The following is a 14,469-nucleotide window of genomic DNA, read 5'->3' on the forward strand; positions in this document are numbered from 1 at the left end:
GCTTTTCATCGTTTCAGCTGGGGCCGATCAACAGTCCGGTGTCTGGGAGCAGATTTGGTGCTGGAGTGTGTTCAGGGGACGGCTGTGCTGCTGGAGCTTCCTGGGAATGGTCCATGTCCACTGTGAGGTGCTACAAGGAAGACAGAAAGAAAGTCCTGATTTAAGCTTAAGCATAACTTTGTGACAATTTTGTCATATTTTCTTTTTAAAATAGCAGCTTGTTTCCTTACTTTTCTCTATAATATCAGCTAATATCATCTAAATGCAGTATTTAATGTGCCTTTTAATCACGTTCTGTGACACTAAAAAGGACCTACCCCAAGTCCTCCTTTATTTCTTTTTTTTTTAACATCAGCTTTCCTCATCCGGCTGGGAGCTCCTCGTCGTCACGAAAACCCTGGGTGCATATCCGGCAATGTCGGGTCCACAGTCTTTCTCCTTCGGACCTGCGCTCGAGTCTCATCTCATCCATGATCACCTCGGTAAAACACAGCAGGAAAAGGAAGGAAAAACTGCACAAGTACTCAACATGTGTGAGCTAGCACACGTTCATTTCTGTAGATTTCATTCATTAGTTAGACGGAATCATGCACTCACCTGTTTTGCACAATACGTTACCTGCGGTAGCTCAGGTGTTCCACTTTGTCCTCCGTTGGTGTCAGAGTTGTTGTTTCTTTGTCATCCGCTGGTCCTTCCATCAGCAGGAAGCCCACAGAGGCTTTTTTGAGTAACTACCCCAACACTGGTTATCATTTAAGATACTTGTATTATGTCGCCAAGACGTGTTTTTCTTTTTATTGTCTATGTGTAGGGTCAGATAAACAGGTGAATGATACCCAGGCTCCGCCCTCGCAGTGACGCAACACCTTTGGCTCTGCTACACTTACTCAGGCAAACTGCTCATTCAGGTGGATTCGAGTTCCCGAAAAAATGGGAACTCCATCCACTTTGTCGGGAAGCAATCAACTTTGAGCAGCGCCAACGGCCCAGGGTGGCGTGTTCAAGGTAGTGACATGGTTGAACTGCCACTCAACCCATGGATTGTACACGGAAGCGCTTCATTTAATATCAACATGGAGCAGCGTCAAGCTTTTGACACTGCTGTAGATGCTGTAATGAAAGTGTTCGACGGGAGATTCTCGTTAAAAATCGAGCAAAGAACAGCCCTTGAATCATTTCTTGACAGGAAAGACGTTTTCGCCTTGCTCCCTACTGGCTTTGGTAAGAGTTTAATCTACCAGTTAGCCCCGCTGGTAGCTAAATCATACGTCAGAGGAAAGAGTGGTGTGATTGGCTTAAGCTTAGGCACAGCCTTTTCTGGCCACAACCAGTAGCAACCCGAGGGAGGTGGGTTGACCAGGCCATTTCGAATCGTATTCGTTATGGTCTTGGTCAGACCAGAATCTCGAAGAGATTTGAAAGTCTATGTTAATCAGGCTAGGTGAATGACATCTCGAATCCCTATACTGCACTCTTTAAGTCTGTGTCTGTCAGAGTTATATGTAAAGAAATAGTCAATTCTTGAGTGCACTCTATGACTTGCTGAATAAAATGTATACCGTCTTTCTGTTGGGTGGAGCTCCCTCCATACATCAATCATCCCGAGCTCTGTCAACATGTGTCAGCAGGACACAGTTACTCTGGTGTGGGAGCAGATATCTTTAATGTGTTAGAGGAGTCTAGCTTACATTGTAGCTGCATACTCCAGTCTCCTCCACATATTAAAACCCCAGTGGCTTCGGAAGCAATCAAACCAAAAATTTCTCTAATAAAGGAATTATCCTTGCCAGGTGATACATACACATTAACTAGTGTGACCTCTTTCTGTTTAAGGAACCCCTAGATTTCAGAAACCACTTGGAAATTCACTCTATTACGAATCATTATTGCTACCCCTCTTTTTCTCCCTTTCTTATAACATGAGTAGAATGTATTTCTAAAACCATATTTTTTTTAACTTTTCATTCTGTCGAGATGGGTCTCCTGCCAGAATATTACATGCAGTTTCTCTCTCTTCATCTTTGCAATAACCTTGCCTCACTTGATTGGATTGTGTAAGCCCTTTACATTGAGGGTAACTACCCTATATTCCTGACATTGCATTTATATCCACAGATAACACAGGTAGGGGAATGACATTGCAAGATAAAACAAGCCAGTAAATGGAAAAACTACCCTGTGTACAACTCTTGTTTCACAGGGTACTGAAAAAGATTTCAGGAAGCTGACGCAACGGAACGAGAATGCTACGTAGGTAAATTGCTTGGCAAGAGGCTGTAGTATGCCCTCCACTTTAAGACTACTGCCGTGACATGCCCCAACAATTTCAGCAGGCATAAAAAGCTATTTGGGAGTTTTAAATGCTTTCGTCCAATTCCTTCAAATCAGATTTCCCTTTTCCATCACTGATCCGATCCATTATATTGCTCACCTAAGATCATTCTTTAAAAGGATGTCTGTACATACCTCGTCCGTTTGACTACACATAGCCCGCTGCTAAATGGACAACGAGGCACAAGAGGCAACATCCATAGTTCACAAAAATCAAAGGCTCCCTGGTGGTCTGCTGGCTAGGATTTGGTGTTTTCACTGTCGTGGTGTAGGTCAGGAATGTTTTATTTATTTAGTCATCTATCAACTGTTTTTCTTGCAGGGCTATGACACACTCACTCTTACTCAGGAATCTTTCTATTTCTCCCTGAAATAAGAGAGAAGTCTAAAGCGTGAAACTTGTGCTTGCTTGGATTCATTCTCCAGATGCGCAGAATTGCTTTCATCTAAGGCTAAAATGTTCACAACTTCAGTACAATGCACTATGCCAATTAATTTGCCAGTTAGGAAGAGTTTACCACAGTGTTGCAACCTGTACCGTGTGCACTGCTTTCGGGTCCCTGATGGTCTAGTGCAGACCTGGGCATTGTACGGCCCCCGGGCCGCATACGGCCCTTTGGTTGACTCTGACCGGCCCGTGTAAGGTTAATTGGAAATTACAAAATAAACATATTTTCTTATTTTACGTGATGCATGGACTGAAGCTGCATTTTATTTTTATTTTGAAGTTGTTTTTTATTCACGTACATGATGATGTAAAACGTATATCGAGACATGCACATGATTGGATCGTTGTCACTAGCAAGTCACAAGACGACTTTAGCCCTCAGAAATGTCTGCTCATGCTAAAAAAAGAAAGGTAGATGCCGAATGCAGGGTTTTCAACAAAAATTGGACTGCTAAGTATTTATTTACTGAAGTCAGAGGTAAAGCCGTGTGTTTAGTTTGCGGGGAGCAGATCGCCGTGTTTAAGGACTACAATTTGAGTCAGCATTAGGAGACGAAACACGCGGAGAAATTCAAGAACGTGACTGATGCTGAAAGGGCGCGGACATCGGAAGCTTTGCTAGCTAAACTGCAAAAGCAGCAAGGCTTTTTTACCAAGCTTCACACATCCAGGGATGCAGCAACCAAGACCAGCTTTGTGATATCCCACAAAATCGCTAAAAACAGTAAGCCATTCTCGGAGGAGGAGTTTATCAAAGAGTGCTTGGTGGACTCTGCAGCACTAATATGCCCTGAACAAAAAGAAGCATTTGAGAAAGTCCCGCTCTCCAGGCGAACCATGACGAGAAGGGTCGAGGACATATCGGGGAATCTGGAGCTTCAGCTGCAACGTGAAGTGGCAAGTTTTGACTTTTTCTCCTTGGCTTTGGACGAAAGCTGTGATGTCCGTGACACAGCCCAGTTACTCGTATTTGTCCGCGGGATAACGCCGGACTTCAAGATTACGGAGGAGCTGGCAGCAATGCGGTCGATGAAAGGGACGACTCTAGGGAGCGATGTCTTCACGGAGGTATGCGTGCATGGACACACTGGGACTGAAATGGGACAGACTGGCAGGTGTCACAACGGACGGTTGTCCAAATCTTACAGGGAAAAATATGGGACTTTTAAAACGTATGCAAGATAAAGTGACTGAAATCGACACAGATCAGAAATTGGTATTTTTGCATTGTATTATACACCAACATGTGTTGTGCAAGTCACTGCTAAAAATGAACCATGTTATTGATGTTGTTACTAAAATAGTAAACTTCATTAGGGCACGGGCATTGAATCACAGACAGTTTGTCGCACTTTTGGAGGACCATGAGTCTGAGCATAGTGACATCGGCTACCACACAGCTGTCAGATGGCTCAGCCTGGGCAAAGTGCTAAAAAGAGTTTGGGACCTGAAAACAGAGATTCAAGAGTTTTGTCAGATGAAAGGCAAAGACATCCCAGAGCTCTCAGATGAGGACTGTATGGCAGATTTTGCATTTGCTGTTGATGTGACTGCACTGATGAATGAACTGAACACCAAACTGCAAGGCAGGGGCCTTTTTGTTCATGAAATGCACACCCTGGTGAAGGCTTTCATGAGAAAGATGCTGTTTCTTTCAAGCCAACTGGAGAGCAACAATCTCACTCACATGCAAACCCTGAAAGAAGTCACACCATCAGCTGATCACCTCCACAGGTACTCATCCATGTTAGGAGCATTGCATTGTGAGTTTTTAAGGAGATTTGAAGATCTCAGAAAAATCGAGGATGAAATGCACATGATTTCCTCTCCCTTTACCTGCAGTGTAGATAATGCACCCAGTGATGTTCAGCTGGAACTCATTGACCTGCAGTCTGATGCAGTACTGGCAGAGCACTTTAAATCAGGATGTCTGCTGGATTTCTACTCTTCTCTCAAGGAGGATAACTTTCCAAACATGAAGAGACATGCTCAGAAGATGTTGGTTCTCTTTGGCTCTACCTACATATGTGAACAAACATTTTCAATGATGAAGTTTACGAAGTCCAGGTATAGATCATCTCTCACTGACGACCATCTGTCAGCTGTACTTCGCATCTCCACCTCAGACATTCAACCTGACTTCGATGCACTTGTTAAAGGCACAAAACTGAAATAGCAGATCGATGGAATTTTTTTATGGTTTTAAAATAAATTTAGGCCCCTGGATAGTCCTGATTAGGCCCAATAAACTATCACCACATTTGACTCGAATAGCCCGCCATTTGGCAAACCGGAAGTAGCAGACGACAGGTGCGTGACGTCACGAGTGCCAGCTGCTGGAACAACCCCCAACAATCAACATGTCTGATACTAGTAGTTCTAGTAGCGAAGGCAGCAGTTTGCCAGACCTGGACAGCTTCTTCACGGCAAATTTCGATCCGAATATTGTTGATGACAATGAAGAGCCTGAAGAAGAAACGACTGTGTCAGTCACACAGAAATTCCTCGTTAGTATAATGGACAGTATCTCCGCCTGTCACGCGGAAGATCGGGGTTCGATTCCCAGACGGGGAGCAAATGGGCTTTTATCAGCTGCCTGCCACCAAGTAATGATTGTTTTGATACTCTCACCCATCTTCGGCCTAAATGTCAATAGCCCCCTTCAAATAGCCTAACATGAGGCCAGGTTGCTTCGGTCAAAAGCCCTTTCCCGTTTACTATGGTGTTAAGTGCAAACCAAGACCTTATAATCAACAATGTGCCTTTTGCTAATGATTCTGTCCTGCCCAAAGCACGGTAGAAGGTTGTGACAACACAGCTAGTTGAGCTGTGGTCAGAAGATTCTCATGCAACAAGTGTCTTGGCTGTTGTTTAACAGGGCTCCTGAGGCAAACAAAAAGTAGGCATAGCATTTGGAAGCAAGAACTGTTCGGAAGTAAAGCGGCCACAATAATCTTTAAACAAGATGATGCAGTGGCAGAATAGCAATACGACATGGTATTGCTAAGCAAGGAGTAAACTTGGGTTGCCTTGCCAGAGAAAATGGTTCTCTAGGAGAAGTCTGCAATGTCAGAAGTGGGATTTGAACCCACACCTCCAGGGGAGACTGCGACCTTAACGCAGCGCCTTAGACCGCTCGGCCATCCTGACTACTAAAAGGAATATTTGACGACACTGTCGGCGGGCCCAGGTATCATTCCAGCGAACATGTGGGTCTGCGTTGTGTTCGTGTTGAAGGGGAATATTCACGAGGCATGCAGCTTCATGGAAGACTCTCCTTCTGAGTGATGGGACTGTGATAGCAATTTTCCTGCACCTTGAAACGGGACACCAAAATCTTATTTCACTCCTTGGCGATAGTTGTCTTTTCGTCTGACGACTGTATCAGTCACACAGAAATTCCTCGTTAGTATAATGGACAGTATCTCCGCCTGTCACGCGGAAGATCGGGGTTCGATTCCCCGACGGGGAGAAAATGCGCTTTTATCAGCTGCCTGCCACCAAGTGATGATTGTTTTGATACTCTCACCCATCTTCGGCCTAAATGTCAATAGCCCCCTTCAAATAGCCTAACATGAGGCCAGGTTGCTTCGGTCAAAAGCCCTTTCCCGTTTACTATGGTGTTAAGTGCAAACCAAGACCTTATAATCAACAATGTGCTTTTGCTAATGATTCTGTCCTGCCCAAAGCACTGTAGAAGGTTGTGACAACACAGCTAGTTGAGCTGTGGTCAGAAGATTCTCATGCAACAAGTGTCTTGGCTGTTGTTTAACAGGGCTCCTGAGGCAAACAAAAAGTAGGCATAGCATTTGGAAGCAAGAACTGTTCGGAAGTAAAGCGGCCACAATAATCTTTAAACAAGATGATGCAGTGGCAGAATAGCAATACGACATGGTATTGCTAAGCAAGGAGTAAAATTGAGTGGCCTTGCCAGAGAAAATGGCTCTCTAGGAGAAGTCTGCAATGTCAGAAGTGGGATTTGAACCTACACCTCCAGGGGAGACTGCGACCTTAACGCAGCGCCTTAGACCGCTCGGCCATCCTGACTGCTAAAAGGAATATTTGACAACACTGTTGGCGGGCCCAGGCATCATTCCAGCGAATATGTGGGTCTGCGTTGTGTTCGTGTTGAAGGGGAATATTGACGAGGCATGCAGCTTCATGGAAGACTCTCCTTCTGAGTGATGGGACTGTGATAGCAATTTTCCTGCACCTTGAAACGGGACACCAAAGTCTTATTTCACTCCTTGGCGATAGTTGTCTTTTCGTCTGACGACTGTATCAGTCACACAGAAATTCCTTGTTAGTATAATGGACAGTATCTCTGCCTGTCACGCGGAAGATCGGGGTTCGATTCCCCGACGGGGAGAATATGCGCTTTTATCAGCTGCCTGCCACCAAGTGATGATTGTTTTGATACTCTCACCCATCTTCGGCCTAAATGTCAATAGCCCCCTTCAAATAGCCTAACATGAGGCCAGGTTGCTTCGGTCAAAAGCCCTTTCCCGTTTACTATGGTGTTAAGTGCAAACCAAGACCTTATAATCAACAATGTGCCTTTTGGTAATGATTCTGTCCTGCCCAAAGCACTGTAGAAGGTTGTGACAACACAGCTTGTTTAGCTGTAGTCATAAGATTCTCATGCAACAAGTGTCTTGGCTGTTGTTTAACAGGGCTCCTGAGGCAAACAAAAAGTAGGCATAGCATTTGGAAGAAAGAACTCTTCGGAGGTAAAGCGGCCACAATAATCTTTAAACAAGATGATGCAGTGGCAGAATAGCAATACGACATGGTATTGCTAAGCAAGGAGTAAACTTGGGTTGCCTTGCCAGAGAAAATGGTTCTCTAGGAGAAGTCTGCAATGTCAGAAGTGGGATTTGAACCCACGCCTCCAGGGGAGACTGCGACCTTAACGCAGCGCCTTAGACCGCTCGGCCATCCTGACTACTAAAAGGAATATTTGACGACACTGTCGGCGGGCCCAGGCATCATTCCAACGAATATGTGGGTCTGCGTTGTGTTCGTGTTGAAGGGGAATATTGACGAGGCATGTAGCTTCATGGAAGACTCTCCTTCTGAGTGATGGGACTGTGATAGCAATTTTCCTGCACCTTGAAACGGGACACCAAAATCTTATTTCACTCCTTGGCGATAGTTGTCTTTTCATCTGACGACTGTATCAGTCACACAGAAATTCCTCGTTAGTATAATGGACAGTATCTCCGCCTGTCACGCGGAAGATAGGGGTTCGATTCTCCGACGGGGAGAAAATTGGCTTTTATCAGCTGCCTGCCACCAAGTGATGATTGTTTTGATACTCTCACCCATCTTCGGCCTAAATGTCAATAGCCCCCTTCAAATAGCCCAACATGAGGCCAGGTTGCTAAGGTCAAAAGCCCTTTCCCGTTTCCTATGGTGTTAAGTGCAAACCAAGACCTTATAATCAACAATGTGCTTTTGCTAATGATTCTGTCCTGCCCAAAGCACTGTAGAAGGTTGTGAAAACACAGCTAGTTGAGCTGTGGTCATAAGATTCTCATGCAACAAGTGTCTTGGCTGTTGTTTAACAGGGCTCCTGAGGCAAACAAAAAGTAGGCATAGCATTTGGAAGCAAGAACTGTTCGGAAGTAAAGCGGCCACAATAATCTTTAAACAAGATGATGCAGTGGCAGAATAGCAATACGACATGGTATTGCTAAGCAAGGAGTAAACTTGGGTTGCCTTGCCAGAGAAAATCGTTCTCTAGGAGAAGTCTGCAATGTCAGAAGTGGGATTTGAACCCACGCCTCCAGGGGAGACTGCGACCTTAACGCAGCACCTTAGACCACTCGGCCATCCTGACTACTAAAAGGAATATTTGACGACACTGTCGGCGGGCCCAGGAATCATTCCAGCGAATATGTGGGTCTGCGTTGTGTTCGTGTTGAAGGGGAATATTGACGAGGCATGCAGCTTCATGGAAGACTCTCCTTCTGAGTGATGGGACTGTGATAGCAATTTTCCTGCACCTTGAAACGGGACACCAAAATCTTATTTCACTCCTTGGCGATAGTTGTCTTTTCCTCTGACGACTGTATCAGTCACACAGAAATTCCTCGTTAGTATAATGGACAGTATCTCCGCCTGTCACGCGGAAGATCGTGGTTCGATTCCCTGATGGGGAGAGCTTTGTCTTTTATCAGCTGCCTGCCACCAAGTGATGATTGCTTTGATACTCTCACCCATCTTTGGCCTAAATGTCAATAGCCCCCTTCAAATAGCCTAACATGAGGCCAGGTTGCGTCGGTAAAAAAACCCTTTCCCGTTTACTATGGTGTTAAGTGCAAACCAAGACCTTATAATCAACAATGTGCTTTTGCTAATGATTCTGTCCTGCCCAAAGCACTGTAGAAGGTTGTGACAACACAGCTTGTTGAGCTGTGGTCATAAGATTCTCATGCAACAAGTGTCTTGGCTGTTGTTTAACAGGTCTCCTGAGGCAAACAAAAAGTAGGCATAGCATTTGGAAGCAAGAACTGTTCGGAAGTAAAGCGGCCACAATAATCTTTAAACAAGATGATGCAGTGGCAGAATAGCAATACGACATGGTATTGCTAAGCAAGGAGTAAACTTGGGTTGCCTTGCCAGAGAAAATGGTTCTCTAGGAGAAGTCTGCAATGTCAGAAGTGGGATTTGAACCCACACCTCCAGGGGAGACTGCGACCTTAACGCAGCGCCTTAGACCGCTTGGCCATCCTGACTGCTAAAAGGAATATTTGACAACACTGTTGGCGGGCCCAGGCATCATTCCAGCGAATATGTGGGTCTGCGTTGTGTTCGTGTTGAAGGGGAATATTGACGAGGCATGCAGCTTCATGGAAGACTCTCCTTCTGAGTGATGGGACTGTGATAGCAATTTTCCTGCACCTTGAAACGGGACACCAAAATCTTATTTCACTCCTTGGCGATAGTTGTCTTTTCCTCTGACGACTGTATCAGTCACACAGAAATTCCTCGTTAGTATAAAGGACAGTATCTCCGCCTGTCACGCGGAAGATCGTGGTTCGATTCCCTGACGGGGAGAGCTTTGTCTTTTATCAGCTGCCTGCCACCAAGTGATGATTGCTTTGATACTCTCACCCATCTTCGGCCTAAATGTCAATAGCCCCCTTCAAATAGCCTAACATGAGGCCAGGTTGCTTCGGTCAAAAGCCCTTTCCCGTTTACTATGGTGTTAAGTGCAAACCAAGACCTTATAATCAACAATGTGCCTTTTGGTAATGATTCTGTCCTGCCCAAAGCACTGTAGAAGGTTGTGACAACACAGCTTGTTGAGCTGTGGTCATAAGATTCTCATGCAACAAGTGTCTTGGCTGTTGTTTAACAGGGCTCCTGAGGCAAACAAAAAGTAGGCATAGCATTTGGAAGCAAGAACTCTTCTGAGGTAAAGCGGCCACAATAATCTTTAAACTAGATGATGCAGTGGCAGAATAGCAATATGACATGGTATTGCTAAGCAAGGAGTAAACTTGAGTGGCCTTGCCAGAGAAAATGGTTCTCTAGGAGAAGTCTGCAATGTCAGAAGTGGGATTTGAACCCACGCCTCCAGGGGAGACTGCGACCTTAACACAGCGCCTTAGACTGCTCGGCCATCCTGACTACTAAAAGGAGTATTTGACGACACTGTCGGCGGGCCCAGGCATCATTCCAGTGAATATGTGGGTCTGCGTTGTGTTCGTGTTGAAGGGGAATATTGACGAGGCATGTAGCTTCATGGAAGACTCTCCTTCTGAGTGATGGGACTGTGATAGCAATTTTCCTGCACCTTGAAACGGGACACCAAAATCTTATTTCACTCCTTGGCGATAGTTGTCTTTTCATCTGACGACTGTATCAGTCACACAGAAATTCCTCGTTAGTATAATGGACAGTATCTCCGCCTGTCACGCGGAAGATAGGGGTTCGATTCTCCGACGGGGAGAAAATTGGCTTTTATCAGCTGCCTGCCACCAAGTGATGATTGTTTTGATACTCTCACCCATCTTCGGCCTAAATGTCAATAGCCCCCTTCAAATAGCCCAACATGAGGCCAGGTTGCTAAGGTCAAAAGCCCTTTCCCGTTTCCTATGGTGTTAAGTGCAAACCAAGACCTTATAATCAACAATGTGCTTTTGCTAATGATTCTGTCCTGCCCAAAGCACTGTAGAAGGTTGTGAAAACACAGCTAGTTGAGCTGTGGTCATAAGATTCTCATGCAACAAGTGTCTTGGCTGTTGTTTAACAGGGCTCCTGAGGCAAACAAAAAGTAGGCATAGCATTTGGAAGCAAGAACTGTTCGGAAGTAAAGCGGCCACAATAATCTTTAAACAAGATGATGCAGTGGCAGAATAGCAATACGACATGGTATTGCTAAGCAAGGAGTAAACTTGGGTTGCCTTGCCAGAGAAAATCGTTCTCTAGGAGAAGTCTGCAATGTCAGAAGTGGGATTTGAACCCACGCCTCCAGGGGAGACTGCGACCTTAACGCAGCACCTTAGACCACTCGGCCATCCTGACTACTAAAAGGAATATTTGACGACACTGTCGGCGGGCCCAGGAATCATTCCAGCGAATATGTGGGTCTGCGTTGTGTTCGTGTTGAAGGGGAATATTGACGAGGCATGCAGCTTCATGGAAGACTCTCCTTCTGAGTGATGGGACTGTGATAGCAATTTTCCTGCACCTTGAAACGGGACACCAAAATCTTATTTCACTCCTTGGCGATAGTTGTCTTTTCCTCTGACGACTGTATCAGTCACACAGAAATTCCTCGTTAGTATAATGGACAGTATCTCCGCCTGTCACGCGGAAGATCGTGGTTCGATTCCCTGATGGGGAGAGCTTTGTCTTTTATCAGCTGCCTGCCACCAAGTGATGATTGCTTTGATACTCTCACCCATCTTTGGCCTAAATGTCAATAGCCCCCTTCAAATAGCCTAACATGAGGCCAGGTTGCGTCGGTAAAAAAACCCTTTCCCGTTTACTATGGTGTTAAGTGCAAACCAAGACCTTATAATCAACAATGTGCTTTTGCTAATGATTCTGTCCTGCCCAAAGCACTGTAGAAGGTTGTGACAACACAGCTTGTTGAGCTGTGGTCATAAGATTCTCATGCAACAAGTGTCTTGGCTGTTGTTTAACAGGTCTCCTGAGGCAAACAAAAAGTAGGCATAGCATTTGGAAGCAAGAACTGTTCGGAAGTAAAGCGGCCACAATAATCTTTAAACAAGATGATGCAGTGGCAGAATAGCAATACGACATGGTATTGCTAAGCAAGGAGTAAACTTGGGTTGCCTTGCCAGAGAAAATGGTTCTCTAGGAGAAGTCTGCAATGTCAGAAGTGGGATTTGAACCCACACCTCCAGGGGAGACTGCGACCTTAACGCAGCGCCTTAGACCGCTTGGCCATCCTGACTGCTAAAAGGAATATTTGACAACACTGTTGGCGGGCCCAGGCATCATTCCAGCGAATATGTGGGTCTGCGTTGTGTTCGTGTTGAAGGGGAATATTGACGAGGCATGCAGCTTCATGGAAGACTCTCCTTCTGAGTGATGGGACTGTGATAGCAATTTTCCTGCACCTTGAAACGGGACACCAAAATCTTATTTCACTCCTTGGCGATAGTTGTCTTTTCCTCTGACGACTGTATCAGTCACACAGAAATTCCTCGTTAGTATAAAGGACAGTATCTCCGCCTGTCACGCGGAAGATCGTGGTTCGATTCCCTGACGGGGAGAGCTTTGTCTTTTATCAGCTGCCTGCCACCAAGTGATGATTGCTTTGATACTCTCACCCATCTTCGGCCTAAATGTCAATAGCCCCCTTCAAATAGCCTAACATGAGGCCAGGTTGCTTCGGTCAAAAGCCCTTTCCCGTTTACTATGGTGTTAAGTGCAAACCAAGACCTTATAATCAACAATGTGCCTTTTGGTAATGATTCTGTCCTGCCCAAAGCACTGTAGAAGGTTGTGACAACACAGCTTGTTGAGCTGTGGTCATAAGATTCTCATGCAACAAGTGTCTTGGCTGTTGTTTAACAGGGCTCCTGAGGCAAACAAAAAGTAGGCATAGCATTTGGAAGCAAGAACTCTTCTGAGGTAAAGCGGCCACAATAATCTTTAAACTAGATGATGCAGTGGCAGAATAGCAATATGACATGGTATTGCTAAGCAAGGAGTAAACTTGAGTGGCCTTGCCAGAGAAAATGGTTCTCTAGGAGAAGTCTGCAATGTCAGAAGTGGGATTTGAACCCACGCCTCCAGGGGAGACTGCGACCTTAACACAGCGCCTTAGACTGCTCGGCCATCCTGACTACTAAAAGGAGTATTTGACGACACTGTCGGCGGGCCCAGGCATCATTCCAGTGAATATGTGGGTCTGCGTTGTGTTCGTGTTGAAGGGGAATATTGACGAGGCATGTAGCTTCATGGAAGACTCTCCTTCTGAGTGATGGGACTGTGATAGCAATTTTCCTGCACCTTGAAACGGGACACCAAAATCTTATTTCACTCCTTGGCGATAGTTGTCTTTTCATCTGACGACTGTATCAGTCACACAGAAATTCCTCGTTAGTATAATGGACAGTATCTCCGCCTGTCACGTGGAAGATAGGGGTTCGATTCTCCGACGGGGAGAAAATGGGCTTTTATCAGCTGCCTGCCACCAAGTGATGATTGTTTTGATACTCTCACGCATCTTCGGCCTAAATGTCAATAGCCCCCTTCAAATAGCCTAACATGAGGCCAGGTTGCTTCGGTCAAAAGCCCTTTCCCGTTTACTATGGTGTTAAGTGCAAACCAAGACCTTATAATCAACAATGTGCTTTTGCTAATGATTCTGTCCTGCCCAAAGCACTGTGGAAGGTTGTGACAACACAGCTAGTTGAGCTGTGGTCAGAAGATTCTCATGCAACAAGTGTCTTGGCTGTTGTTTAACAGGGCTCCTGAGGCAAACAAAAAGTAGGCATAGCATTTGGAAGCAAGAACTGTTCGGAAGTAAAGCGGCCACAATAATCTTTAAACAAGATGATGCAGTGGCAGAATAGCAATACGACATGGTATTGCTAAGCAAGGAGTAAACTTGGGTTGCCTTGCCAGAGAAAATGGTTCTCTAGGAGAAGTCTGCAATGTCAGAAGTGGGATTTGAACCCACGCCTCCAGGGGAGACTGCGACCTTAACACAGCGCCTTAGACCGCTCGGCCATCCTGACTACTAAAAGGAGTATTTGACGACACTGTCGGCGGGCCAAGGCATCATTCCAGCGAATATGTGGGTCTGCGTTGTGTTCGTGTTGAAGGGGAATATTGACGAGGCATGTAGCTTCATGGAAGACTCTCCTTCTGAGTGATGGGACTGTGATAGCAATTTTCCTGCACCTTGAAACGGGACACCAAAATCTTATTTCACTCCTTGGCGATAGTTGTCTTTTCATCTGACGACTGTATCAGTCACACAGAAATTCCTCGTTAGTATAATGGACAGTATCTCCGCCTGTCACGTGGAAGATAGGGGTTCGATTCTCCGACGGGGAGAAAATGGGCTTTTATCAGCTGCCTGCCACCAAGTGATGATTGTTTTGATACTCTCACCCATCTTCGGCCTAAATGTCAATAGCCCCCTTCAAATAGCCTAACATGAGGCCAGGTTGCTTCGGTAAAAAAACCCTTTCCCG

At 45.5% G+C, this 14,469-nt stretch overlaps 1 protein-coding gene and 10 non-coding genes across 11 annotated transcripts; 2 read left to right on the top strand and 9 right to left on the bottom strand.

Moving 5' to 3' along the window:
* The first annotated feature begins 3,833 nt into the window (after positions 1 to 3,833).
* LOC142380562 (general transcription factor II-I repeat domain-containing protein 2B-like) lies at positions 3,834 to 4,955 on the top strand. Its single transcript, XM_075466475.1, has one exon. It carries the CDS (start codon positions 3,834 to 3,836, stop codon positions 4,953 to 4,955), a length of 1,122 nt encoding a protein of 373 aa, XP_075322590.1.
* Positions 4,956 to 5,846: 891 nt separating this feature from the next.
* trnal-aag (transfer RNA leucine (anticodon AAG)) lies at positions 5,847 to 5,929 on the bottom strand. The gene has a single exon. It is a non-coding gene; the product is annotated as a tRNA-Leu (tRNA).
* A 250-nt stretch (positions 5,930 to 6,179) lies between these two features.
* Positions 6,180 to 6,251, top strand: trnad-guc (transfer RNA aspartic acid (anticodon GUC)). The gene has a single exon. It is a non-coding gene; the product is annotated as a tRNA-Asp (tRNA).
* A 1,390-nt stretch (positions 6,252 to 7,641) lies between these two features.
* Positions 7,642 to 7,724, bottom strand: trnal-aag (transfer RNA leucine (anticodon AAG)). Its single transcript has one exon. It is a non-coding gene; the product is annotated as a tRNA-Leu (tRNA).
* Positions 7,725 to 8,538: 814 nt separating this feature from the next.
* Positions 8,539 to 8,621, bottom strand: trnal-aag (transfer RNA leucine (anticodon AAG)). The gene has a single exon. It is a non-coding gene; the product is annotated as a tRNA-Leu (tRNA).
* Positions 8,622 to 9,436: 815 nt separating this feature from the next.
* trnal-aag (transfer RNA leucine (anticodon AAG)) lies at positions 9,437 to 9,519 on the bottom strand. Its single transcript has one exon. It is a non-coding gene; the product is annotated as a tRNA-Leu (tRNA).
* Positions 9,520 to 10,334: 815 nt separating this feature from the next.
* On the bottom strand, positions 10,335 to 10,417 carry trnal-aag (transfer RNA leucine (anticodon AAG)). The gene has a single exon. It is a non-coding gene; the product is annotated as a tRNA-Leu (tRNA).
* Positions 10,418 to 11,231: 814 nt separating this feature from the next.
* Positions 11,232 to 11,314, bottom strand: trnal-aag (transfer RNA leucine (anticodon AAG)). Its single transcript has one exon. It is a non-coding gene; the product is annotated as a tRNA-Leu (tRNA).
* Positions 11,315 to 12,129: 815 nt separating this feature from the next.
* On the bottom strand, positions 12,130 to 12,212 carry trnal-aag (transfer RNA leucine (anticodon AAG)). The gene has a single exon. It is a non-coding gene; the product is annotated as a tRNA-Leu (tRNA).
* Positions 12,213 to 13,027: 815 nt separating this feature from the next.
* On the bottom strand, positions 13,028 to 13,110 carry trnal-aag (transfer RNA leucine (anticodon AAG)). Its single transcript has one exon. It is a non-coding gene; the product is annotated as a tRNA-Leu (tRNA).
* Positions 13,111 to 13,924: 814 nt separating this feature from the next.
* Positions 13,925 to 14,007, bottom strand: trnal-aag (transfer RNA leucine (anticodon AAG)). Its single transcript has one exon. It is a non-coding gene; the product is annotated as a tRNA-Leu (tRNA).
* Between the last annotated feature and the right edge of the window lie 462 nt (positions 14,008 to 14,469).

This window comes from Odontesthes bonariensis, chromosome 5, assembly GCF_027942865.1.
Source record: "Odontesthes bonariensis isolate fOdoBon6 chromosome 5, fOdoBon6.hap1, whole genome shotgun sequence".
Classification (NCBI taxonomy): Eukaryota; Metazoa; Chordata; class Actinopteri; order Atheriniformes; family Atherinopsidae; genus Odontesthes; species Odontesthes bonariensis.

What these genes read in the sequence shown, in the direction of transcription:
- LOC142380562 (XM_075466475.1), top strand. Translation starts at nt 3,834, where the DNA reads ATGTCTTCACGGAGGTATGCGTGCATGGACACACTGGGACTGAAATGG.